We start from the raw sequence: 26,563 nt of genomic DNA, 5'->3' as shown, positions 1-26,563 counted from the left end.
ATATTGTAAACAGCTTATTAGAATGAGCTAGCTAGGTGCTCCCAACGGTCACTTTGAAATACATATAGGCAAATCTCACAACACGTACAGAAACACAAGACAAAACAAGGAACAAGCTAAAAGGTTTTTCTTTGGAAAATGTTGGACACATGCAAAATCTAAATATTAAAACGGAAAAGGACAAAATATAAGAAGAGCACAAAAAAGACGAGCACACTAAAATTACAGGGGCTAGACTCCATCTTTCCACATCCAGACCTCAGCCAGTAAGGTACTGTTAGTAAACCTATATTATACAGTGAGATAAATATATATATATATATATATATATATATATATATATATATATATATATATATATATATATATATATATATATATATATATATATATATATATATATATAAATATATATATATATATATATATATATATATATATATATATATATATATATATATATATATATATATATATATACATATATATATATATATATATATATATATATATATATATATATATATATATATATATATATATATATATATACATATATATATATATTTATATATATATATATATATATATATATATATATATATATATATATATATATATATATATATATATATATATATATATATATATATATATATATAAATATATATATATATATATATATATATATATATATATATATATATATATATATATATATATATATATATATATATATATATATGTATATATATTTATATGTATATATATATATATATATATATATATATATATATATATATATATATATATATATATATATATATATATATATATATATATATATATATATATATATATATATATATATATATATATATATATATATATATATATATATATATATATATATATATATATATATATATATATATATATACATATAAACAGTACCTTACTGGCTGAGGTCTGGATGTGGAAAGATGGAGTCTAGCCCCTGTAATTTTAGTGTGCTCGTCTTTTTTGTGCTCTTCTTATATTTTGTCCTTTTCCGTTTTAATATTTAGATTTTGCATGTGTCCAACATTTTCCAAAGAAAAACCTTTTAGCTTGTTCCTTGTTTTGTCTTGTGTTTCTGTACGTGTTGTGAGATTTGCCTATATGTATTTCAAAGTGACCGTTGGGAGCACCTAGCTAGCTCATTCTAATAAGCTGTTTACAATATTTTTCTTTCTTCTATTCGTTCATTAATTAATTTAGCATTAAGTATCAAAAATAACTAACTTAACGTAAAGCGATAAATATTCATTGAAACCTAGAATCGGTGCAGATGTTTCGTTGCACGCCTACAAATGTCGCTTGCCTACATTCAGGCTTTTCAAAGCTTCGCAACGTGGGGTGCGTTCACACCTTCGTTCGCTTTTCCTGAGTGTTTCTATGAAGGTGGTAAGGGGCAAAACGCTCAACCGGTAACAAGTTTTTTCTTGGTAAATATAGCTTCAGCTTTTTTTAGTTCAATCAGCTTCTTCATGCCACCATTCCTATTGAATGCTGCCCTTGCCTCTCGCTTTGCCTGCCATGCCTCTTCGACTTCGTCGCTCCACCAGAATTTCGCTACATATCTGTCTTTTTGCCTAGCCTGTTTGAGTATTTTCTTAGACATAACTTGAAGTTCTTGAAATGTTGATACCGTGAGTAGGTCGACCTTGTCAAAAGCCTCCTTAACCTTAGCTTGATTGATGAATGTTCTAGACTTCGTTGGGCTTGCCATACTGATATTGATTTCTATAGCTAAATGTCTGCTCCCAATTCCATACCCGCATAATCGAAAACCGTACATCAAATGGTCAATATTATACTGCTATCATAATGTTAATCGTTCCTGTTCGTAGCTTCGCTTTATCGTGTGTCTTTACTTCAATGTATTTGAAGAGATTATACAAAATTATTTTTAAAAGATTCCATTAATGGTTGAAAAAAAACAGATGGTGTCCAGTGCAGTGCGTCTCAGCTACAGAAGATGTGTCTTTACTGAATAAGAATTTGCGTCAGCTTGTAAACAAAAAGCCGTTCCTCCGGTTCCTACACGGGAGACCCGAATTCCTCGACTTGCGTTGGACGTGGCTACATGGCACCGAATGCTCTGCCGGAAATACCAGCTCTTGGCAGTTGAATAAGTAGGTAAGTTGTGGATATTCATATTATTACGGTGCTAATTAATAGTTTGATTTTGTTTAAGGTTAGACAAAATGTTGCGATTAATGGACCGAAGGAAAAAACTCTTACCCAACGGAAGGCTCGCATCCCTCCTTAAACGCTACCGGAGAAAAAGAAAACAGCGCTCCCGGAGTTTCTTGGTTACGAAATCAGTAAGTTTTTAAAATTTATATGTGAATTGTGTTAATTGTACTTTTTTTTAGGTTAGCTTCCAATGTCGCTGGATCGGTGTTGCCGGAAGCAGTTGCATGCAGACATGCAGATGGCGCCAAGCCAATCTGAAGTTATAAAGGAGATGGTATGTCTTCACATCCGTCTTGCATGCTCGGCTCAAATACCGAAAGGCCGGAAGTTTCGCCACCAATGGGAGCAACGAGGGAAGATTTTAGCCATCATATTTTGCCGGATGTCTAGAAACGACTGAAACCACACTGATTACGTATGCTAACCAAGGCGGAAGGAGCCAGAGGAATTGTGAAGCGGCAAAGATAACAGCAGTCCAATATTACTCGACAGGTGCAAGCTCCCGTGGTATGTGCCAAATTTTACAGCGGTAAAAATTGTATAAGTTTTGCGTTGTTCATGTTTTTTTTTTAATATTTGGTACAGCGTGCAGGCGCAACTAAAATTGAATAAAAGTTGACAAATTCGCAAACATCAAGTCGGCCTACGATTATTTGCGATTCAGCATGCGAGATATATGTAGCTGAAGTTAAAAGCATGTAAGTATCTTTTATTTCTTATGTAAATGTGTTCAGACGCTTAGGCTAGGAGTGCGTGAACTTCTTTTGAAAAAAAAACACGCCCCAACGTTACTGTTCGATTTTTCATACTTGTTTTAAGTAATTAACAAATAAATTAATTTTATACTTTTATACAAATACCTTTTTTTTAAATCTCCAGATTGAAATATGAGTTTAGCATGCTCAAGGAACGCATCACTCTGATCATAGGGGCTTTGTTGCATCCCATTTCAAATCAAAACTTTCAGTTAATTTGTTGTTTTACGAGTTTTACTTTCTTCTTTCAGATATAAATAGTTGAATCCAACCCCATCGCCAAAACTGCAGGACACCAGTCAAAAAAAAATGACTCCAACTTAAAAACGGAAAACGAACGTTTAACCACTGATCACAGTTTAACCGACTTTCAAAGATGAAATCCGAAACAATGAAAAAGAGCAATGTGCTACTCTGTTAAACTTCATCTGGCTCTGTGCTATATTTTTGAAATTAATATTTTAGGAAATCTAAACATATCTACCTATTGTTCTGACTGTTTCATTATCGATATCAATTCTATCTTACGAACTGATAAGAGGTAGTAAAAAGGGTACGCCAAAGCACTGGTTTGATCTATTCAGGATGTATAGAAATGCAACGCAAGGTGATACTACAATTGAGCTTCAAAATTTTAGTTTTATTAATAGTCTCTGGTACTATCACTCATAAGAATACAGACTATCAATTCTGGTTACCACACTTGTCAAAATATGACCAATCAAAAACCTGACAAACTAAATACTGAAAAGAATCAGTTAACAATACTGTATTATATTAAGATTGACAATGAGGCTCTTGTTAATGTATAAAAGAAGTGAAGTTTGATTTTTGTAGTACTCAGCAAGAATATCGAGCAAGGTCCTCTATAGATGGTTTTTTTTGGCCTGAGTTTTTCAAAATTACATAATATAGAAAATATTTGAAATAGAATTTAAAAGGCCAAAAACTCATTTCATTACTAATATACTGCAACGTTTATTATGATGGGCCGAAATGGGCTGAAATGATCGAGCCGTACTTTACTTTTCGGAAATGAATAACATGCTCTCATCTACAAACGATTTGATAAGTCCAGATCATAATGCAGATTCAAGTATGATATGCTTGTTTTTTCATAAGTACCTATTCGAGAATGCGATGGGTTAGCATTAATAGAAAGTCCATTGGTCTGTTTGTCAAAACACAGAGATTGTTGTTTAATAGCAATTACATTACATTATTGTACATTTACTAAATCAGAAGCATTTAAGAAGATTATATTAACAGAGAGCTCTAAAAAATAAGTATTATGTGAATAGTTGTAGTTTAATTGTTATATTTGTGTAATATTCATATCATGATCAGAATTATAGCATAAAAAAATAACTTGTACATCACTTACTCTATAGTTATTCTATTGATTTTATTATTGATTGGTAGATGTTTTGGCTGAATATTATTTCAAATTTTACATTCTGATTATTTTTCAAACATATCAGATGGATACAGAAATTTCACCCTTAAAACATCGTTATGGAATGCGTGGAATTCAAGTTGTTCTTTTGATAGTTATATAAATTATTAAAATGTATCATTTTAAATAATATTGGCTTGTGAACATCTAGTTCCAATAAATAATATGATCTATAGAAAATAATAACTCGAATCGTCTAGTATTTCTATTTTGAATTGTATATCGTATTATCTTTATCCGAGGATACATCGTATCGTTGAATTTTTCTTTAAAAAAAGATAAGCGGAAGATAACCAGAATGGTATCGTTCGGTTTGGAATCGATTAAAAAAAAGCAAAAAAATGAATCGTTATTTTACTTAACAACCCGTTCCCTGTATCGTTATTTGTGTCTAAACGATTCCATTTCACGAAAAAACGATTAGTATAATCGTTTTTGAATAATCCAAAACTATAAAGGGAATCGTTTGGGTGTCTTGGGAAGAAGATAATGGGGATCGTTCTTGTATGATACTGCTCCATGCGGGTAGTCAAGCACAACCATCGACACACTTTGAAAAATGGGTGGACTGACTAAAGTCCTATTTGCCGCTGGTAGTGTTCGTGATATTATGCTGGTTGTTTCACCAACACTTTCCAGTTTTGGGACAATTAACCTCAAAAACGACCATGTGTGTCGTCCGGCTGCCTCTTTTTTGTACCAAGAGTTTTTGAGGTTAATTGTCCCGTCTCATCTGTACACGCTCAGCAAGTGTGCGTAAGAAATGTCAAAAACAACTCTAAAACCAGATCGATGGTAGAAGGCCTTTTCCCTACACACAAAAAAAAAGCATAGTAAAATTACTAAATCCGTGGTTTAAACGAACAACAGGCGACCATATTTTTGAGTCAAATATGTTTTGTTGTTTATAATACCTTACGCATAGCTATTTTACCATGAGCTCAATTTGGCTGCGCATAGTAAATTCGACTGCGTTTTAGTAAAATTGTCAATGAAATGATGCATTGTTTTACTTCGTCCCTAGTAAAATTAATATGTTTCATGATGAAACTAGTATGTGTTATGATAAAGATTAGGAGGAGCGAGGAGCTTGATTTAAATAGTAAAATTACTATGTATGTTTGTTTGTTTATTTGCATACATGCATTATGACATTATTTGAAACATGAAAATTCACACTTCCGACACACGTCGGTCAATGTTAGTGTGTTCTCCCGATGCTCTGGAATGATTTTCAAAGTTATGTAACTATGAAGCAGCTCAAAATTAGTTTTTTTTACAAACGGGTTTGATGATTAATGATCCTGAATTAGTGTAAACAACAAGAATGTTTTCCATAGTAAAATTATCATACGCACTTATGTTTTTGAGTCAAATATGTTTTGTTCTCAAAAGTACGATGTGCGTAGTATTTTGTTGATATGAATTGGTGCCACAATGTCAAAATTACTATGCGGACGGTAGTTGTGATAGAAATTATGATGAAATTATCATGACCATTGAGAGTTATCGAAAATTACCAGGTACATAGTAATTTCAATATTGTTTCATGCGCACTTTCACAAAATCGATGTTAAACTTTTCGTGGTTGAAAATACTATAGCGCTGAAATGGTAAAATTATCATGACAGCGTCTTTGGGATGACCACTCAATTTTTTTCCGTGTACACACAAAACTTTCGGGGCTCCACTTAGCAAAATTTCGCTGTTACTTTCCGTTAGCATAAATATTTTTTTACTGATGGGTTAGCAATTCCCCATTTCATTGACTGATTTGCTCAATTTGAGTTAAAATAACTCAGTTGCTACCAACTTCAGCATTTATAGCAGCATGGACACAAACGTTTAGTCTGTACTCAACCCACGGTCGTCTTTTTGTTTTGTTTACCAAACCGGTTGTGTTTCATCCATTCGGTCGCGAGAAAATTTTAATTTGTTATTGATCCCGGTACCTATTCGTTTCCAATTAAATTTCGGCCCGGGTCGCTATTTCCACCGGGATGTTAGAATGAAAGTGACAGTGAAAAGTAGGTGTGTGGCGATTCGGAAACGGCTGGCATTGACGGTAGATAGCGCATAAAGGGGTGACTTTCTAAAGTTGCTGTTCGAACTTAGCCAGTGACCAGATCCTTTTCCGCGCTGTATTTTCGAGTTGCTAATCTGGCTATAATCTTCCAGGCCAACCAGCGCTTTTCTATATGTCGTCAGACGGAAAGGTAAGTCTGTTTCGAAATAAATGAAATGTGTATCACAAATAAATTCAACGAAACAAATAAATCGAAACATTGAATTCGAAAGAAACATTTTAAATTTTATTTCAGATTTGAAATTTCCAGCGATGATAACTGTTTTATTATTTTTAGTTGACTCATCATCATCTGAAATCGGAAGTACGGAACCACATTAAGCGGGATGGATGGGAAGATGCCGAACAAAATGCACATCCGAAGAATGTAAAAATGCAGCTGCATTGACGGTTTCCATGGTTAATTTCCTGTTTGGTTCCGGAAAAGGAAACGATTATGATTGTGCTTAATGTGCCCATTGGACGACCGGTCTAGTTGACATCGGAAGCTGACAGGTACCAATCCTCACTTAACCTTAATTAAAAAAAATATTTTACTAAACATAATTGTCCCTAGCTTACTGCTGCTCCCGAACATACGACTACTGGTGACGCCTAATTACCTTCCCCCGGAAGTCACCGGAAAAAGCTCTTCCAGGTGGGAATTAGTTAAACTCATAATATTATGGTAATTCTACCACAGTAGTACGAGTATGGTACGTATGCCTAATTTTAAATCTGCATCGTCATAATCTCAGAAAATATGTAAAATAATACTTTCGAAATCAAAATCTTTTTTCATAATTTGGTAGAGCTTCAGATTCCAAACTTCTTGCAATCTTAAAGAAATAGTCAAAATTAAGTCAGTTCACTTAAACATTTAGAATAAGAAATTGGATTCCAAATTTCTATGTACCAAAGTCAGAATATAGAAAACTATTTAGATTAAAATCACAAGGATAAAAAAAATAAAACCTTTGTTTTTAAATTATTTGTAAAAGGTTCTATATCTTTTAAAAAAGTGATAATTGAAATACATATTTTCTACGCAGTTTTAAAATTTAGAATTTAAATTTTAAGTATTCAGTTCTGAATCTATTAAATATAGAATTAAATTTAAGCAATAAATTTCCAGTTCATGTAGGTAACTGACTATCGGAATGAAAAAAAAGTTAAGAATTTCAGCACGAATTTTGAACTGAGATTCGTAGTCTCATAATTCTCCATCTTCATTCTCAAAAACTATTTACAGTTCTGGATTTTTTTTCCTTTTTCTCGGGATTTTCATCCCGAATGATTCATCCCTACAGTTCTGGAATGGATAATTGAAAAATATAGTATGATCCTAAATTGATTATAATATAATTCTAGGTTGAATGCTGAGTCACACAAATTATTTTCTGAATCAGAATTATGCCATTCATATGATTCATACTTAATTAAAATCAGCGTGGCTAGGAATCCGGGAGTACCGGCAAAACTTTAAAATTCCATTTTATAACCTTAAGGAAGGTGTCTAACACAATATTAGAATTTACTCTTTTACAAAATTTCAGGTAAGCTTATTGGACTGGCCTGTAATGACTGTATTCCGCTTTTATCAAAGTCTTGGTCGCGGTCATGCTTTGGATGAAACCAGAAACTGTCGAATCAAGCGGGCTAGCGAAATGGTGTAAGTTCGAAATTCGTTAATGATTAGTTAAATTTTGTTCAAACCATTTATTTTTTACAGAACAGCATCGCCCTTATACCCAGATCTGCCGACGTTTTGATAACGTCCTCAGTAGCGTCGTTCCTACCGGCATGGAAACTCGCATGGTATTCCAGGCTCCGGACTCCGGATACCATAAACTGTTGGAATATAATTTTCCCGGCGTGAAGAAATGAAACAAGACGTTTCTAGCTTTCATGATTAAATAAATTAAAAACAATTAAAATCCAATTTAAGTTTACTTTTTTATAGAAGAAAACCAACGGTATCTTTCAAAATTAAAATTTACTTAAATTCTAGTAAATTTAATTGGAAAATCATTTTTGCTTAAATTTAAGCAAATAATTTTTTTACTGAAAAACTAGCAAAAATTTAGTCCGGACACCTTCTTTTCCATTTTGCTAAAATTTTAGTAAAAAAAATTGCTAAATTGATTGCTAAGTTTTTAGCTGGTCAAATTTGAGCAAAATTTTGCTAATTTTCGGCCTCGGAAATTTTGTGTGTAGCTCTGTCGGAACGTAAGTCGGTTTACCGTCATTTAATAAAATTATGTTTTCTTCATTGATTAGGTCGAATAACGCTGTTCCTTTGTTGTCTGAGTGAATGCACACAAAACTTTCGGGGCTCCACTTAGCAAAATTTCACTGTTACTTTCCGTTAGCAAAAATATTTTTTTACTTTTGAGTTAGCAAAAAGCTAAATTTACTTGATTTTAGTAATGAAAAAGGTCATTTTACTTGATTTTAGTAAAACGAAGGTTTTTCAGCCGCTATGTTCACAGACTCCAGCCGCCGCGCCAGTTGGGAGAAAATTAAAAAGCTGTCGCGATTAAGTGCGGTTCCGGATGTTCGTTGCTGGTGGTTCTTGTTGGTGGGCAACTTCACGAAGAAACGGTAGCTAAATCGACACCGGATGCTTACAGGTAAGGTCCAATCTTAAAGTGTTTTGATTCTCCAATATTTTAATTTGAAATTTGTGTGTTTGTTTTTTTCCTACCAGGTTGAAAGTGGAACACGAAACCCGCAACAGTCCGGCAATGAAGAAGGACCACAACTGGAATTTCAACGAGCTGCATCCGGAAAACACCCCGGTGCTTTCTTTGATGAAGATGGCATGGCATTTTGCTCGCCAGTAGGTGCGTTCCCAGGATCGAACCTTCCGTTTAACGAAAAGTGTGAAAAAAATTTAAAAAATGTGAAAATTAAATTATAAGTGAATGTAATTTGTGTATTCTATTCAATAATCAAATATTCCCCTGATTTTCCAGAGAAAAAGTAACAAAACATGAAATTACGGGTCCCAGCCATCTTTTTCTCCGGTTTTTGCTAAAAATTTGAGTAAAAATTGCGGCGGCTAACTTTTCCTCTCGTTTGCTGAAATTTTAGTAAAAAAAAATTGCTAAATTGATTGCTAAGTTTCTAGCTGGTCAAATTTGAGCAAAATTTTGCTAAATTCCGGCCTCAGAAATTTTGTGTGTGGGATCCCATGAGCTATGATGGGAGTTGAAATCGCCGCCCACTATCACCTTCGGGTATTTTGACAATTCTTGATAGACCGATTTTAAACAAACTTTCATGTCAACATGGGATATGTTTGGTGCGACGGATAGATATGTTAATGTTCACATTAATCACTTTTTTAAAAAACACTTCATTCACTGATCTCTTAAATCGACTGATCTTAACTACGCGCGAAAACTAACTGACTGACTCTAACTAACTCGAGGACTTCTAGACCGGTCACACACCTGCTGCGTCGATTGTCGGCGTTGCTGGTTGGTGTCGGATGTCCGGCGGCTTCCGTTGGTTGTAGCCTGTCGCGACACGTTTGCTACCTGTGGGAATACGGGCGAACGGTCGCGCATGTTGCTGACGTTGCGTCTGGGTTCGCGCCACCTGATGACCGGGGGACGCGATATCACCTGATGACTGGGGAACGTGATATCACCTGATGACCTGCTGGTGCACAAGGATTGCTGATGGTGCAATATGAGTGCACCGGGTTTCTTCTGAAGAGTGTTGGGATCTATCCATAACTTCCCCCTTGTTAGATTGAACCGTCTCGGTTCAGTTCTGATTGCGAAGCTGTTTCTGTGCTGCTTGCTGGGACTTGAACTGTGAGTTTCAATTTCAGATTACGAATTTCCTTCTTTTGGGAAATGAAAATGGCAATGACGATGGATGTTATCAAGATTGTGGTTCCAATACTGAATGTTTTAGTTCTTTGGTGTAAATTCTGTAGGTATTTTAAGTTGTTGCGGTTATTAATGTGTATTTCTTCCAAGTTTAGTATGGATTCTGCTTTAACAGTTGCTTCTTCCACGTACGTCGAATGGATTGGTAGAGTTTTTGGACTCGTTTCTCCACCGAAGGTTTTGTCGTCAAATTGTTTGCCATTTAGACTTATGGAACAATTTTGGAATTTTATAAGGATGGTTCCCGTAATGTTTCTCGGACCAAATCCACAGTTATTCTGTAGTAAAGTTGGTTTTACAGAATTCTTGATAAGTAAACCGAGGTTGTCGATTATTTTTATCTCTGATGCTGTATGGATTTTAACAAAGGTACAGTTGCTGGGAAATCCTCGTAGTATTGGGTGTAGGCAATTATCGTCAGAAACGTTGAAAAGCTTTTCGACGTGACAAATGTTGTTTCCTTCAATGTTCATACACTGGTTAGTGATTAGGTATGACTCGTCGTTGTTAATTATAGCTTTTGTTGCGTTCAGGTCGATGACTTTCTCGCCTATTGGAATCGGTTCTATTTGTAGTTGTTTGTATATGCCTCTTCTAAACTTGGGTATCTTGATAACAAATATTATGTTGGAACCATTATGGAAAGCTATCGGTTCCAAAAACTCGTAAGTTTGGTCATAGCTCGTGATCGTTACCCAAGCAACCAAAAGTCGCGTTTTTACTTAACTCCGAACTCCGAAGTTCACATTTGGCTGAAAAAATGTATTACGGGAACCTCAGGTGACTCTTGTCGCGTAAAAGTTACTCAGGAACTTCCATCGCCCTTAGAAAGGTTAAACTATCGATAACGGAACTTCTAAGCGCTTTTAATGGAACTTCTTTCAAGAAGGTCGATAACGTTCGCGTTACATTCCAAAACGCACCATTAAGATACTTGAAGGCGTTTTAAAGAACCTGTATGGGAAATCTAAGCGACATGTCAAAAATGTTTTTCAAGAAGGTTGATAACGTTCGCTTAACATTCTAAAGCGCACCATTAAGATACTTGAAGGTGCTTTAAAGAACCTATATGGGAATTCTAAGCGACATGTCAAAAATGTTTTTCAGGAAGGTCGATAACGTTCGCGTAACATTCTAAAGCGCACCATTAAGATACTTGAAGGTGTTTTAAAGAACCTATATGGGAATTCTAAGCGACATGTCAAAAATGTCTGTCAATTTCTTGTCATGGTATTTGTTTTGTTTATATCTGTACTGATATTTACAAATGGAATTCAAGATTTTTTCGAATTTTTCTTATAAATGTTAAATAAGATATTCGAATAAATTTTTGATGATGCGAATTTTTGTTATGATTCATATTGTGTACTGAAAGTCCTTTGAACGAAATAAGGTACCTTCTATTGACCAACCCACTCAATCATCTCAAATGACATTTAGTTTAAATACTAATTATTTCAGTGGCAATTAGCTATTGCTGGATTGGTCGAGAGGCTGGTGAGTTTCATTGCAACCTAGAGGGCAGCGGTTCAATTCTCTAGGCGTGTAAGTAGCTTTTGTAATCAAAACAATATAATTAAAATCAATGAGATAGACCATGATAGACCGGCAGCCTAGCAATCTGACATGTGGTTGTCAGAGCAATCTGTCAAATGGATTTTTTTTTCGGCGCGTAAAAGTTTCTTGACATTCTCTTAGAAGCTGAATAGCGTTCTCTACAGCCCCCTAAACGAACTTGGAAGTAGCTTTAAGAACTTAAATTTTGGGCTGATTAGCATTCTCTTCAGACACAAACGAGAGCTGATTAAGCTTCTATGGAACCTTTTTAAGGGAATTCTGGTTGCTTGGGTATCCCTTGTATCTCGAGAAGGTGCGTAGCGAACTCTAACTCCGATGGTTGTAGGAAAGCTTTGGAAATCACGCCAAGTTTCGAAAGTTGTAAGGATTCGAAGATGATGTTCAGCTGTTGTTGGACCTCGTCGATGTGGAATATGATGTTGTGTAAGTGCAGTATGTGTTTCCAGTCTACTGATCTATCTAAACCTAACATAGCCTGTTTCACAAAATCGTTAATTTCTTTTGATTGTAAATAAGCTTGTTTCGTTAAATTATTTATTCTATCTTCGAAAAGTTTGTTGATTTTAATTTGTTCGTTATTTTCGGTAATAAGTGCGTTGTTGGAGTTTTCTAAAGTTTCTGGTTGCAATTCTATCTTTAGTAGGTCTTCATTGTCTAGGTTCCCAGTAATAGTTTTTATTGCAGATCCTAAAAAGTTCAACGACCTTTTTGTTTTTCTAGGTTTCGATGTTAAGTTGTGGAGCAAAAGAAGTGCTTGGCTGTGTTTTTGTTTTAAAATATAAGTGATTTCTTTGATATTTGGATTCTCTCCTAGTTTTTGTATAATAGATTCATATTGTTTTAGTATAGCTATGAAAGGGTAGAGGTTAAATTTATGATAAAGCCTATGGGAACCTTCTCTTATTAGCACTGTATTTGTCTCAAACGCTATGATACCAGGGTTTCTATTCATGTCAAAGATTTCCATGCTGCAATGGATATTTTTGGCTAAGGATATTATGAAGACTATTATGCATATATGTTTTTGGAATGTCATTGTGAAAAAATTTTTTTTCTGAAATGAAAAAATGATAAAAGCAAAATTAATTAGTTTTAAAATTAGGATTTTCGTTTGCGTTTTAGTTTGGATTTGTGAATTTTCCTTCCGTTGTCCTCGATGATGTTAGTGCGGAGGTTTTCTTTAACTATGGTTTCTTTATACCTCTCTTGATGTTTTAAGTTATTTCGTTTCCTTTCAAAGACCGTGTCGTTTTGTGCGAATTCTTCAGGTTCTTCTCTGGACTTGTTTGTTTTTTCCAAATCTTTGCTTTTCTTTTCGAGATGTTTCTCAGAGAAGAGTCTGTAAAATTCTTCTTTTAATCTTATTCTTTCGTTTATATCGTCTGGGACATGGTCTTCGTTTCGGAATCCGAAGAATAATTCTTTTGGGGTTAATTTTGTTTGGGAATGGATGGAGTCGTTGTATATAGACACTGCAAGGTTTATTTTGGATTTTTCGGGGAGATTCTTGGTAGATTCTCTGTTCGAAAGAATGTTATGTAGCTCTCTCAGTGTTCTATGTACAACCTCGACTGTTCCATTGGAGGAGGACTGTCCTACACTTGTGAAATGGTATTCAATGTCCTGTTGCTCCAAAAAATCTTTGATTGTAGTTGATGTAAAGGATGCCTCCTGGTCCATGACGAGAAGGGAAGGTTTACCTACATTTGCTAGGTAACGAGTTATCGCTTTCAGAATGTGGATTGTATTGCGTGTTCTAATAGGGAAAGCCATTGTTAATCGCGAAAATTTGTCACAAAGCGTTAGGAAGTTAGTGTTACTTATGATAAAGATATCCATATGCACAATTTCTAAAGGTTTTGTTGGAGTTTTAGTGAACTCGAATTTTTGCTTATATGGACGTCTTTCATACTTAGCCTTTTGACAAAGTTTACATAGGTTGATGAATTTTGTGATCCTTGTCTTCATTCCTGGAAAGAAAAATTGTCTAGAAATATGGGATTTAGTTTCATTAATCCCACGATGATTAGTATTGTGTTGCCTTTGGATGATAAGGTCTTGTTCGATCTCATCTGCAACGTCTTCCAGAATTTTTTCAGTCCAGAAAATTTTAAAAGTTTTCGCTCTTGCGAAATAGTTTTTATAGATTGTTTGTAGATTTAATAAGGTACGTCGGTCACAGTAAAGGCCATTTAGACAATTAGGAGAGCCGTAATCTTTTAGAATGTTAATTAGAATAGCTGGACTAAATAATACTTTCTTAATGGTCACTCGATGATAGCCTCTGAAAATATTTGTAGTTTCAACGCTGTCCTGGTCAGATGTTTCTAGGATAATCTGATTTCGGAATTCATTCAGTGCTCGCTCCGTAGAAGGAATGAAGTCATTGTCGTCTGAATCGGCTGAGTGTTGTGTCATATCATCCGATTCAGAGGCAGAATTAGCGTTAATTTCTAGCTTTTCCGGGATCATTCTGGACAGGGCATCTGCATTGTTGTTCAATGTACCTTTTTTGTAACTAACGTCAAATTCGAATTCTTCGAGAGTTAATTTCCAATTTAGTAGTCTTCTGTTCAGGTCATTTTTCTGCCTTAACCATACTAAAGGTTTATGGTCAGTTCTGACATCAAATTTTACACCGTAAAGATAGGGCCTAAAGTGTTTAGTTGCCCACACTATTGCCAGTAGTTCTTTTTCCGTTGCTGAATAGTTGCATTCAGCATCGTTCAAAGTTCTAGATGCGTAGGCAATGGGGTGTTCTTTCCCATCGTCGAATTTTTGAGATAATACGGCTCCCAGTGCTAGGTCGCTCGCATCTGTTTCAAGAATGAATTTTCTTGTAAAGTCAGGATATTTCAAAATCGGGTCTGTGGTTAGAAGTTGTTTACACTCTTGGAAACACTCGATGAATTCTGCATTATGAACAATTTTATGATCTTTTTTCAAGCATTTCGTCAAAGGTTTGGTTAGCTTTGCGAAATCTCGAATGAATTTCCTATAATACCCTATAAGTCCTAAAAATCCTTTGATTTGGGTTGGGGTTTTGGGTAAAGGCCAAGTTAAGATTTTCTCAATCTTATCGGGATTTGGCTTAATACCTTCCTGGGTGACAATGTGACCTAAGAATTCACATTGTTTGCGCAGGAATTCGCATTTGTCGAATTGAATTTTTAGGTTCGCTTCGACAAGTTTGCGTAGGACTTTGTTTAAGTTGTCCAGGTGTTGCTGCAGCGAGTTCCCAAAAATTATTATGTCATCTAGGTACACAAGGCAACAGGTGCCAATTAAATTTCCTAGTATGTTGTTCATAACTCTTTGGAACGTCGCTGGGGCGTTCTTCAGGCCAAAGGGCATACGAGTAAATTCGAAATGACCTTTGTCTGTGCTGAAGGCTGTTTTAGGCCTGTCCTTAGGGTGTACCTCAATCTGGTGGAACCCAGATTTGAGATCCAAAGTAGTAAAGTAAGTGCTTCGTCCCAATCGATCCAAGATTTCTTCAATGAGGGGGATGGGGAATTTATCATCCACCGTTTTCTCATTAAGTTTTCGGTAATCAATGACTACTCGCCATTTCTTTTTACCGCTTGTATCGATCTTTTTTGGGACAATCCAAATGGGGGATGTCCAGGGCGATATTGAATGTTGAATGATACCGTCTGCTAGCATATCATTCACCTGTTTCTCCACTTCGGCTTTGTGGATGTGAGGATACCTATAGGTTTTCGTATGAATCGGTATGTCATCCACTGTTTTAATGCGATGCTGAATTGCGGTGGTGCAAGACAGTTTTTCGCAATTTTTTTGTATAATTTCTGAATTTTTTGATAAGATTTTGAATAATTCGGCTTTTTCTTCTAAGTTTAGATGATCATGCCGGATTAATCTTTCTAATTCAGTAGTTGGTATTAAAGATGGGGTTTTCTCCGGTTTTGCGTGTGTATGATGAATTTCAGTAATTTCTTGTATTGGCAAGGTTTTTGCAGGTTTAGTCCACTTGAATGAAATGGTTTCTCCAAAATTTGAGGCTAATGCGTTTATACATCCGTTGTTGGCTTGGTACAATCCAGCGGGGATTATTACGTCGCCAATTATGATGTTTTTTCGCAGAAAAACATTGCCATCTTGTTGAGCCACTGGGACTTTGATCATTGACGCTGAATGAGCGTTAATTGTTATTTCAGGTGGTCCCATTATCCGAATGTTGAATGGTATTGTTTTCTCCGGAAGAATTAATTTATTATTCGCGTAGTCCATAATCGCTTCCAAGTCGGAGAGTGATTCGTAACCTAAAATTCCGTCGAAGAATTTGTGGAATTTAAACAAGTAGAAATGGGTTCTCTTGCCTGTTTGAAAAAGTTCGGTTACAAATTTATGCGAGGCCTTATGTTTTCCAAAGTTGTTTGAAATCATTAAAGGTTTACAGGGAACTTTAAGGGATTTTGGAATAAGGTCGGGTGAAATAAAACTCTTATTCGACCCGCTATCGATTAGGAGTTTGGCTTCTTTCCCGATGGGAAGGTGGATTGTTATAAATGGTAGGCCATTAATTGCATTTATTTCTGAGGTTGTTTCGGTATACCGATCTGAAAATTTATTTCGGTTTCCGATTCAGAGTCGGATTGCTCAACTTGAAATTTTTCGGAATTTTCTTTAACCATTTTGGAATCGTGGTTAAACACTTTTCCTTGTCTAGATCTAATTGATGGGTCAACGTCCATCGGTGTGACCTTTGATCTGTCTGATCTAACCCGATCTGTTCGATCTGTCCGATCTTGTCCATAACTGAACGGTTTGTTTTGCTTGAAATTTTTAAAGTTTTGGTTTGGACCTTGAAACTGTCCTGAATTTTGAGGTTGTTTAGTTTGTGGGTGGTTCGCGTAATTTTGTTGATTGGTTTGTTTTTTTGTCATTTCGGCACACTGGAATCGACACAGGAAAGCGTATGCTGATTCTAAGTCGTCTGGTTGTGCCGTCTGGGCGTAACCAAAGTATGGCCGTTGGAGACCATTAATAAATGCAGCTAGGCATTCTTGCTCGATAAACACGTTTATTGCCTCCCAATTTGAGGCATAAATGGGGTTTTCTTTGGCTAGGGATTTTATATTTACCATAAGTTCCTTCGCCCTTCTATAGTAGCTGTGGAGAGAATTCTCCATTTTGGTGTTCCAGATCTGCGTCTGGTATGTAGCTATTGTGTTTTTGTCACCATAGCTATTTAGAAGAATTTTAGCAGTTTCTTCGAAAGTCTGTGGATTGCCATTAGAGCACAATGTGTCTCTGGCTTCCCCTACGACTTTATTAATGATACACTGCTCATAAATCTCCATCGATTCTTGCGAAACGCGAGATCTAAATCTGTTTAGTGTTGTGCGCACCGTTTGCACCCAAGCGGTGGCTTGTTTCTTTTTCCCATCAAAACTCGGCAGTGATTTAATCGGGTCTGGGATCCGAAAAATATCTTCTGCCATATCACGAGCAAATTGATGTTGCTGATTATTTTGCGCCGCTGCGCGTAAGTTTATGTTTTCGGATTGGATCTCCCGCAGCCTTTGCTCCATTTCCAACATGCTGTTGTACAATGTTTGCATGTTGATCATGGTTGGCTGCGAAGAATTTTCCTGTTCCATTTTCAAAAATGTTCGTGCCTTTACTTTTGGCAAAGGGTTGAATTTTTTCATAAAAAAAAATAAAAAAGTAAAGTAAAATTCACTTACCGATGTAGGTTATTTTCCCTGACGACAAAGGGTTGAAACCCACCGTTGCCTGCTGAAAGTTTCCTTGTACCTCCCGTCGCAAGTCTCCTACGTGTTGAGGGATGGGTTGGCCTTCACGTGTTGGTTGGCTGTCCCCGGGCGGGCGAAAATTGCAATTGATAATTCCGGATCTTCACTTCACTTCACTTTAATAGCACTTTGTGTCCATGAATGTCCAGAATTCAATTCACAATCACTGAGTTTCAGATTGCAATCGATAATTCCTGGTCTTCACTTCACTTTAATAGCACTTTGTGTCCATGAATGTCCAGAATTCAATTCACAATCACTGAGTTTGTGATCAGTGCAAGGATTCACTTTTAGCTTTTAACGTTCGTCAGGCCGTACGACTGCGCCAGATATGTTAATGTTCACATTAATCACTTTTTTAAAAAACACTTTATTCACTGATCTCTTAAATCGACTGATCTTAACTACGCGCGAAAACTAACTGACTGACTCTAACTAACTCGAGGACTTCTAGACCGGTCACACACCTGCTGCGTCGATTGTCGGCGTTGCTGGTTGGTGTCGGATGTCCGGCGGCTTCCGTTGGTTGTAGCCTGTCGCGACACGTTTGCTACCTGTGGGAATACGGGCGAACGGTCGCGCATGTTGCTGACGTTGCGTCTGGGTTCGCGCCACCTGATGACCGGGGGACGCGATATCACCTGATGACTGGGGAACGTGATATCACCTGATGACCTGCTGGTGCACAAGGATTGCTGATGGTGCAATATGAGTGCACCGGGTTTCTTCTGAAGAGTGTTGGGATCTATCCATAACTGTATATCGAAACTAACACTATATCAGTTTTTACAATTTTTCTAGCGACTGCTTGTATTTTTGGGAATGAAGGTACTTTAATTTCGCATGTTTTGAGTGTTTTGTTGATAATCAAACCTGTACCTCCGTATCCATCATCTCTAGAGTCCAAATATGTAAAAAACCCTGGCACCTTATATTTAGATTTTTCAAAATCTTTTTTTGTCCAGACCTCTGACAAAAATGCAACGTCATATTTATTTTTCATTAATGTTCTAGTCAATTCTTCTTTATTTTTTTCTAGGCTTTGTATGTTGAGTTGTATAAATTTTAAATTTTCATTCATTGGTACTTACTTCTTCGGCTCTCATACTTAATGTTCTCGTGTCCTCTGCTCCTTGCTGGCTTCTTCTCGTGCTCATTATGTGCTTTCTATGTTGTTGGCTGGTGCTGCTGGTTTCGCTTTCGGGTGATGCTGTGCCATTCCCGTTATTTATGTTGTAGTTCGTAATTTGTTGCTCGATGTTCTGTTTTCGTTGATTGTTTTTGTTGAGGTTTTTTTTTTTTTTTTTTTTTTTTTTTTTTTTTTTTTTTTTTTTTTTTTTTTTTTTTTTTTCTGGGAATTTAACATTTTCATGTCATTCTTCCCTAAGGGATAGTAGGGAATTCCTCAGCGTTTTCCAATAAGTCATATCGGTTCTGCGTGAGTGTTGGGTTCTGGCGAATTTGCTCAGGACAATTCAAATCTGACGTTTTGTGCTCATTATCGTTTCTGCAGTAGAGGCACTTTGTCTTGTTTGGACATACGGCATCATCTTTTACTTCATGCTGGAGGGAGCAGTTCTCGCATCTCTTCTTCGATCGGCAATTTTGTGCCCTATGATTATACCGCAAGCAGTTTAAACATAGAATGGGCTTGCTGATGAAAGGTCTAACCGAGTTTATGCAACAGAATAACCTTACAACCTTTGGTAATTTGTTTGCGCGAAAAACTACGCTAACCCGGTGCGTTGGGATTTTGTCTTTCCCTTCGTACCTGTGTAATCTATGAATAGCAAGAATTGGGTACTCACTGCTTATGTTTTCTGTGATCTCTTTCACGTCCATATACTCTGGAACCCCTGCCACTACACCAGAAACCGAAACAAAGCTTCTTGGTATGTAGCCCTTGTAGTTGTTTGATCGCAGCAACGGATCCGCCTGTAATCTGTTCGCCGTTTGATAGTCCTTTAGAAAGACTAGTATCTTGTTCCGTCCCAAGGCTCGCATATTGTCGACATTGTTCTTGTAATCTCTTTGTGTGCATAGCAATCTTCCTATCGATAGTTTATTTATCCTCAACTCTCCCTTTTTATCATCCTTCAGTTGTATGATGACTCGGTATGGGGCTATATCCTGTTGTGTGTACTCGTATACCGTGTATTCTTTCTCCGCTTTCTTCGCTTCTTCACTTTTATCAGGTGGCTCCGCCATTTTCTAGGTTAAGTATTCCACTATTTTTCTTTCTCACGTTTCAACTTTTGTTCACAGCGTTTTTTATATTTATTTACGTGCGTTCAAATAAAAAGATCCAATTTATATTGATACAATTCCTTATTTTGTCCGAAAAACCGAAAACAGATATCACGCACTTTTTCCGATTTCAAAGATGGCGTCCAATCTAGCCTCGAGATAAAAAAATACGTCCTACTCGATCGAGATCTATCTAGCCAATCGAGCAAACTGGATCAATTGCTGGAGGCTGGAAAGTCCAGCAATTTGAAAACCGATTGCTGATTTTTCAGCAAAAATGACAAGAACCCAACCGATTGCTGAAAAATCCAGCAATTCGAAAACCGATTGCTGGTTTCCAGCAAACATTTGGATTGCTGAACGTTTCCAGCAATTTTTTTTGCTGGAAACCGAGGCAAAAATTTACTGTGTAAATTTGATACCAAATACAGCCGAACACACAAAATTTCTGGGCCTGCACTTAGCAAAAATAGTCGGTTACTTTCGATTAGCAATCAGGCTCGCTTTACTAACACGATAGCAAAAAGCGTATTTTGCTTAATTTTAGTAAAAACGAAGTTTATTGGCCGCCTAATTGTTTTGGCGGCAGCCGAATTTGCCGCCGCAAACAAGAAAAACAGTGGTAATGAAATTTGATGTCGGCCGTGTCTTTGGTGACCAAGTGGACGACGAAATGTTGGTCGAATCGCAACTGGGAGCATACAGGTAAGAATAAATCTGGAAGCAGACACATTTTCTGATTTTGATGTGTTAAATTCTTCTTTTTATCAGGTTTCCGCTGCCAGTGGAGGAAAGGCATCAATGTCAGAATGGACGGGGAAGTTGCGAAGTCCAGGCAAAATAAAAACTTCGGTTTCTGTTGGCCGAAGATGGAAACATCCGCAAACCAGCAGTACAATTCCATTCACCGTCATCCGGAACATCCCAGTTCAGGCACCAGAAGAAAATTAATAAAGTAAGAATAAGTTTTGTGAAATTTTAAGTGCATTAAAATTATGAATGTGAAATAATTCGTGTATTTTATATCACCCTCTCATACCCTCCCTGCGTTTCCTGAGAAAAATAATAAATTTTTTAAGTATAAATTATTCCCAGTCTTTTTTTCCGGTGTTTGCTAAAATTTCAGTAAAACATGCCGGCGGCTAATCTTTCTCTTTTTTGCTAAAATTTGAGCAGAAAAAAATTGCTAAATTGATTGCTAAATTTCTAGCTGGTCAAATTTGAGCAAAATTTTGCTAAATTCCGGCCTCGAAAGTTTTGTGTGAATGCTTTGATTGGTATAGCTGGTTTCCAGCAATCTGGATTGCTGATTTCCAGCAATTTGAATTGCTGGAAACCAGCATTGATGTTTGCTGATTTTTCTAGCAATCGATATTGCTGGAAATTTTGCTGGAAAGTCAGCGGGACCAAAACCAGCAAAATTTTGCTGGTTTCCAGCAAAAAAAAATTTGCTGTGTATACCCTGCCATTGGATTTGGTCCTATGAGCTCCTTGAAAACGCCGAAATTCTCCTAGGACCACTTCGGCGGAGCGTAGCAGTTACACACGACGATTCCATTTACTTTGGCTAACACGAAGCCTTCTAAATTTTTTAAGTTCCATAATGTACCAGAGTGTTCAATAATGTCAAGGGAAATATCCCTGTTATCCATATTGCGGCCAGCCGACATTTTCTCCTATCCGCTAGCTTGAAAGGAAGATTATTTTGGTATAAACCTTAGCCAACAATGATGTAGTTGTATCGGAATAATTCTTTCATTAAAAAAATAAACTTAGTCAACACATTTTTATTTATTTAGAGATATAGTTCAAAATGTTGTTTTTCACTAAATCGATCTATTCGCTAATCCTGCTTTATTTTATTAGATTAACGCGAATCCTTTTTACTATTACGCTACTTCAGGAAAATATTTTTTGTATTGACAGAATAATGAATGATTTCTAAAACCAATATCACTTTATTTGATTTTGCATGAAATATTTCACGGACACACAGATTGTGCCAAAGAGAATGTTAAGTTGAATCATCAGTCGACACAGAAAAATTTATGTTGTGAATCTTTTAGAACTATGTGCAACTTACCTAATGAATATTTCAATAATTTAACTTGATCGACCAGCTATCGAGCATTGAAGCGCCTGGTTTACGTACGACGGAGGCGCCGTTTTCGGCATTGACTTCCAATTCGGTCGATGTGGCACCACCAGCCAAATGGATTGTAGCAGACTTCGGTGCCTTTGGCAGACCAACGAGAATTACACGTTCCAGCCAACTCTTCGTTGGATAGGTAGCAGTGGTGTCAATTTTCCTGTTAAAAGTAATTTAAAAAATTTAATGTTATGCACTGTTGAATATTATTATGATGAAAATGTGTAACTAACTTGCTGCTTAAAACGCCATCTTTAAATTCAAATTCTAGATAAAGATATTTTCCGGAGCGGTATTCGAAGCTAGCTTCATCATCGATGTACAGAGTGCCCTTAGCATAACCATTCTTATCGACTGCTACAACAAGTGTGTAGGGATCATCCTTCATCAGAGTAGATGCTCGACGAATTCTATCTTTGCGTGGAATAATAGTTCCTCCTCGTTGAAATACTGGAACTTTGTACGAGTCAACCGAAATCGATTCATGCCCTGCTGATGAATATTTCCGGTGATTGTCTACGTCATACCAGATATCGGATTCTCCATTTTCTCTGGATGGGAAATAGACTTCAACTTTTGATTGACCTGCTTTCAATACTGGAGCCACCATCAGTTTATCGACCAACAAGAATTGAGAATCGATTTCATAAGCATTGACATCTGATGGGTAATGAGCGAGCAGTGGTCTCATGATTGGCAATCCAGAACGCTCATGTTCGTAGAACATCGTGTACCAAAATGGCAACAAGCGGTAGCGTTTCCGAATAGCATCTCTAATAACCAATTTAACATCTTCTGGGAACAGCCACGGTTCACGGCGCTTGGTGTCAATGTGGGCATGCGAGCGGAAGAAAGGTTGAAACGCTCCGACCTGATACCAACGGTAGAACAGCTCACCTTCCGGATTGCCAAAGAATCCACCTACATCGGCACCGCAGAAGCTTATACCGGACACCGACAGCGAGAGACACATCTTGATAGAAGCCTGCAAATGGCCCCATTCAGCCATATTATCACCGGTCCAGACGGCGGCAAACCGCTGACTTCCGGAAAAGTGCGATCGAGTTAAGATGAAAGGGCGTAGTGCTCCTGAAAAAAAATGTAAGCATATGTTTGACAAAGTTAATGCAGAATAATTTTATAATAAATAAACACGTGAAATAGAAAAAAAAGAATTGCAAAGCACACATCAAATGTCGAACACACTCAAACGCTATATATGTACCATTTGACACTTTTCCTCGAGAATCAGTGGAGTAGCTTCGAAGCATTTCCAATGGATCGTCTTGGCGGTGTTCGTCTCATAAAAAAACAAGCAAATTCAACGTTATAAGTTATAAAAAAAGGCTTTTCTGATTATTTTTATTATCAGAATAAATTATGAAATTCTACATCTATCAGCACCATATAACGATTGGTTGCCTTTTTCTAAAATTTCAATAAACTAATTTTATTGTAAATAAAGCAAATGAAACTATTGTTTTATTTTATTCAAAGCTTTTTATAAAATGAAACAAATCTCTATCTTCCCAAAATTTTTGAATAAAGCTTAAAGGTTCAATTGATAAAAAAACAAGAGGAACGAAAAACTAGAAAAAGTTTTACTGCATTTCATGCGTTTGGCACTAACAAAACTTTTTTAAAGGATCAACATTAATCAAATTTACCTTCATTGCGTCGAAGTAATCCATCGTACGACGCCATAATGTGCATATGACCATACAGATTATGAACATCTCGGTGCTCCCAGCCACCGTGATGGACATTGTCCTTTAGCATAGTAACTTCAGGCCCATTGAAGACTGACGGTTCATTCATATCGTTCCAGATACCGACCTCCACAGTAGATTCCTTAAAGTTTTCCAGCAGATACTGATCGGCAAAATACTTCCGTACCACCGGATCGAAAAAGTCCGGATAGCTGGCGGCTCCCGGCCAACACCAACCTTCGTACACATTGCCATCCTTATTTTTGACATAATAACCACGTTCCGTACAATCGTTGTGGAAAAAGTATCCACCATCTCGCTTGATATGGGGATCGATGATGACGGTCAAATGACGACCCCGTTCCGTTAAATTGCGGATCATTTCCAGGGGATGTGGGAATTTGTGATGATCCCATGTGAAGTATTTTTTACCATCAGTGTACTCAATATCAAGCCACATAGTATCCATGGGAATGTCGTGTTCGTCGAATTTAGCAGAGACTGTCGTCACGTCCTGTTCGTCGTTATAATTCCAACGACACTGATGATAAGCAATGGCATAAAGCTGTGGTAGCGGTGCTGTTCCTGTCAAATCCGTGTACTGACGGAAAGTTTCCAGAGGAGATGGTCCTAATAGGATAAACACGTCCATTATTCCGCTTTCGGAAATAAAATTAGCAGCTGGCGGATCTTGTTGATTAGAGCTGGACACAAAGTTAATTATCGAGGACATCACATTCTTTTCCTGGTCGCTTGCGAAAATATCTACCCATGTTTCCGCTGCGTTCTGCCAGTAGACTCCAGCTGTCGCTCCTGGTCCTGTTCCGTAGATAACGGGCACTGCACCATACAGAGCCATTCCGTTGTCAAGTTCATATTCAAAAACGTCCAAATTATACAGCCGATAGGGATCGCTCTTGCCACCGGCTGTGTGTTTCAGTACAAACGAATCGGCGTGTTCCGGAATTCCAAACAGAACTTTGCTTTGAGGGAAGCTGAAGTCTATTGCCAGTGCTTCCGGGCCGTTTGGTTTCGAGTCATGGTGACTTTTGAAGTTTTCTTCCCACGCTCCTGGATCTTCTTTCTGTCAACAGATAAGATAATTATATTAAAAAAAATTGAGAAAACTACTGTTAGCTAATTAAATGATTGTTTTCATGTTCAAAGTTTTAAAATTTTACATCCAAAGGTTAAAACTAAGAATTTTCTCTTATGAATATAAATTCATTTGATTTTTAATGTTAATATCTAAACTCGTAAGTTACCACTTCCTGGACTTCATTCTCGTGGCCTTCGGCTCCTTCCTCCTCATCTCTGGCCGGTTGCGCTGATTCCTTCCGGCGCAAATGTTCCATTCTCATCAGTCCCTTGGAGTTGGCCGAAACCATCAATTTATCTCCATGGTAGAAATCCAGCTTCAGAGGTGCAATCTGGATTACAGCTTTATTAGTTCCCCCATCAGCAGATACGATAATAGCGGTGGCCGAGCTGCTTTCAACTTTGATTGGCAGATATTCTGGTTCTTTTACCAGAGCGTCCACAACTCGGTATCTTTCGCTCAGGGGACTTTTTTCATTGATTTCAAAATGGAACATACCACCTTTCACGGAAGCTAGCTTTAATACATACAAATGTTTCGACTCCGAATGTTGTAAATCAAGCTGGACATGATCTTTGTATGTTTGCAGCGTTTCCGGAAGTACCTCAAATTTGCTGACCTCCGGGTCGGAACGCCTCAAACGCCTATTAAAATATATATCAACACGCTAGGACTTTATTGTTATTTCTTAAAATCACACAACTTACCGACAAAAGCTGCTCTGCTCGCAGGTTTTAAAATTGTTCCGATCAACACTTATCGATTCCGGAACCAGGTAGCAGAAAATTAATACCACTGCCAGAATCGGCATGTTTGCCGTCAGAGCCACCATTTTTCGACTCACTCAGAGTCTGCTAATACTAGTCCGCGTCTCAATATAATAATTAAAATGGATTTTTACCGGATGCTCGAGATATTTCAGGTACAAAACTCCTCTGAAAATTTTAATCACACAATGGCCGGTTCTTTTGAGAAAAGTGCGACCATCACGCAGACACGTCAATCTTGAACACTTTTCAGCTTTTCATGGCCACTGTTAAGACATTCGACATAGAGATGGCGTTTATCTACACTGAGCCGAAAAGGACGGTAAATTTTACCATTCCGTACACGGAAAATAATAAAGAAGTAAAATTTACCGAGTAACTGGGGTAGTTTTTTTTTACAAATTTTACCTTTTTTCATTCACCTAGCCAAATAGTAAATACTATAGGTTTTCTTATTTCCACCTTAAAAAAAAGGTCAATAATCACGGAAAATAAAAAAAGGTAAAATTTACCTTTTTGCGAGGTGAACTTTTTCATTCACCTAGCAAAAAGGTAAATTTTACCTTTTTCGCATTCACTAGCAAAATAGTAAATAATACCGTTTTCCCATTTACTGATTTAAAGGTAAATGCTTGATTGTTTTCTTCAATAAGAATTAAAAAAATACAAAATTCTTTCAAAAATGATATTTATTGGAGACTAGCTGATCCCATACGAACTCCGTTTCGCTTTCAACTTGGAATATGTCATGAACAGTTTGTATGAAAGCCAATTGCCAAGCATTTTCCAGATGCACTTCTGAATTCATT

The 26,563-nt window shown here is 36.7% G+C and overlaps 1 protein-coding gene and 2 long non-coding RNA genes across 4 annotated transcripts; 2 read left to right on the top strand and 1 right to left on the bottom strand.

Moving 5' to 3' along the window:
• The first annotated feature begins 2,049 nt into the window (after positions 1 to 2,049).
• On the top strand, positions 2,050 to 2,695 carry LOC129738822 (uncharacterized). The gene is made up of 3 exons (XR_008735652.1): positions 2,050 to 2,181; positions 2,240 to 2,369; positions 2,421 to 2,695. It is a non-coding gene; the product is annotated as an uncharacterized LOC129738822 (long non-coding RNA).
• A 6,149-nt stretch (positions 2,696 to 8,844) lies between these two features.
• Positions 8,845 to 9,450, top strand: LOC129738819 (uncharacterized). Its single transcript, XR_008735648.1, has 2 exons — positions 8,845 to 9,150; positions 9,228 to 9,450. It is a non-coding gene; the product is annotated as an uncharacterized LOC129738819 (long non-coding RNA).
• Positions 9,451 to 21,802: 12,352 nt separating this feature from the next.
• Positions 21,803 to 25,989, bottom strand: LOC129738815 (neutral alpha-glucosidase AB). Of its 2 annotated transcripts, XM_055730112.1 has the most exons (6): positions 25,695 to 25,989; positions 25,154 to 25,631; positions 23,847 to 24,972; positions 23,405 to 23,479; positions 22,413 to 23,268; positions 21,803 to 22,339 (listed from the first exon to the last, which is right to left on the bottom strand). In XM_055730112.1, exons 1-6 carry the CDS (start codon positions 25,817 to 25,819, stop codon positions 22,126 to 22,128), a joined length of 2,874 nt encoding a protein of 957 aa, XP_055586087.1. In that variant the 5' UTR covers positions 25,820 to 25,989; the 3' UTR covers positions 21,803 to 22,125. The 2 variants fall into 2 exon arrangements, with proteins under 2 accessions (XP_055586087.1, XP_055586088.1); XM_055730113.1 differs by lacking the exon at positions 23,405 to 23,479 and having other exon boundaries at positions 25,695 to 25,988.
• Between the last annotated feature and the right edge of the window lie 574 nt (positions 25,990 to 26,563).

Source organism: Uranotaenia lowii, chromosome 1, assembly GCF_029784155.1.
Source record: "Uranotaenia lowii strain MFRU-FL chromosome 1, ASM2978415v1, whole genome shotgun sequence".
NCBI lineage: Eukaryota > Metazoa > Arthropoda > Insecta > Diptera > Culicidae > Uranotaenia > Uranotaenia lowii.
This window is presented reverse-complemented; position numbering and strand designations above follow the sequence as displayed.

What these genes read in the sequence shown, in the direction of transcription:
- LOC129738815 (XM_055730112.1), bottom strand. Translation starts at nt 25,819, where the DNA reads ATGGTGGCTCTGACGGCAAACATGCCGATTCTGGCAGTGGTATTAATT. An exon ending in GAGCAGAGCAGCTTTTGTCG is followed by an intron (nt 25,632 to 25,694) that starts GTAAGTTGTGTG and finishes ATATTTTAATAG; the next exon opens with GCGTTTGAGGCGTTCCGACC. An exon ending in AGAATGAAGTCCAGGAAGTG is followed by an intron (nt 24,973 to 25,153) that starts GTAACTTACGAG and finishes ATCTGTTGACAG; the next exon opens with AAAGAAGATCCAGGAGCGTG.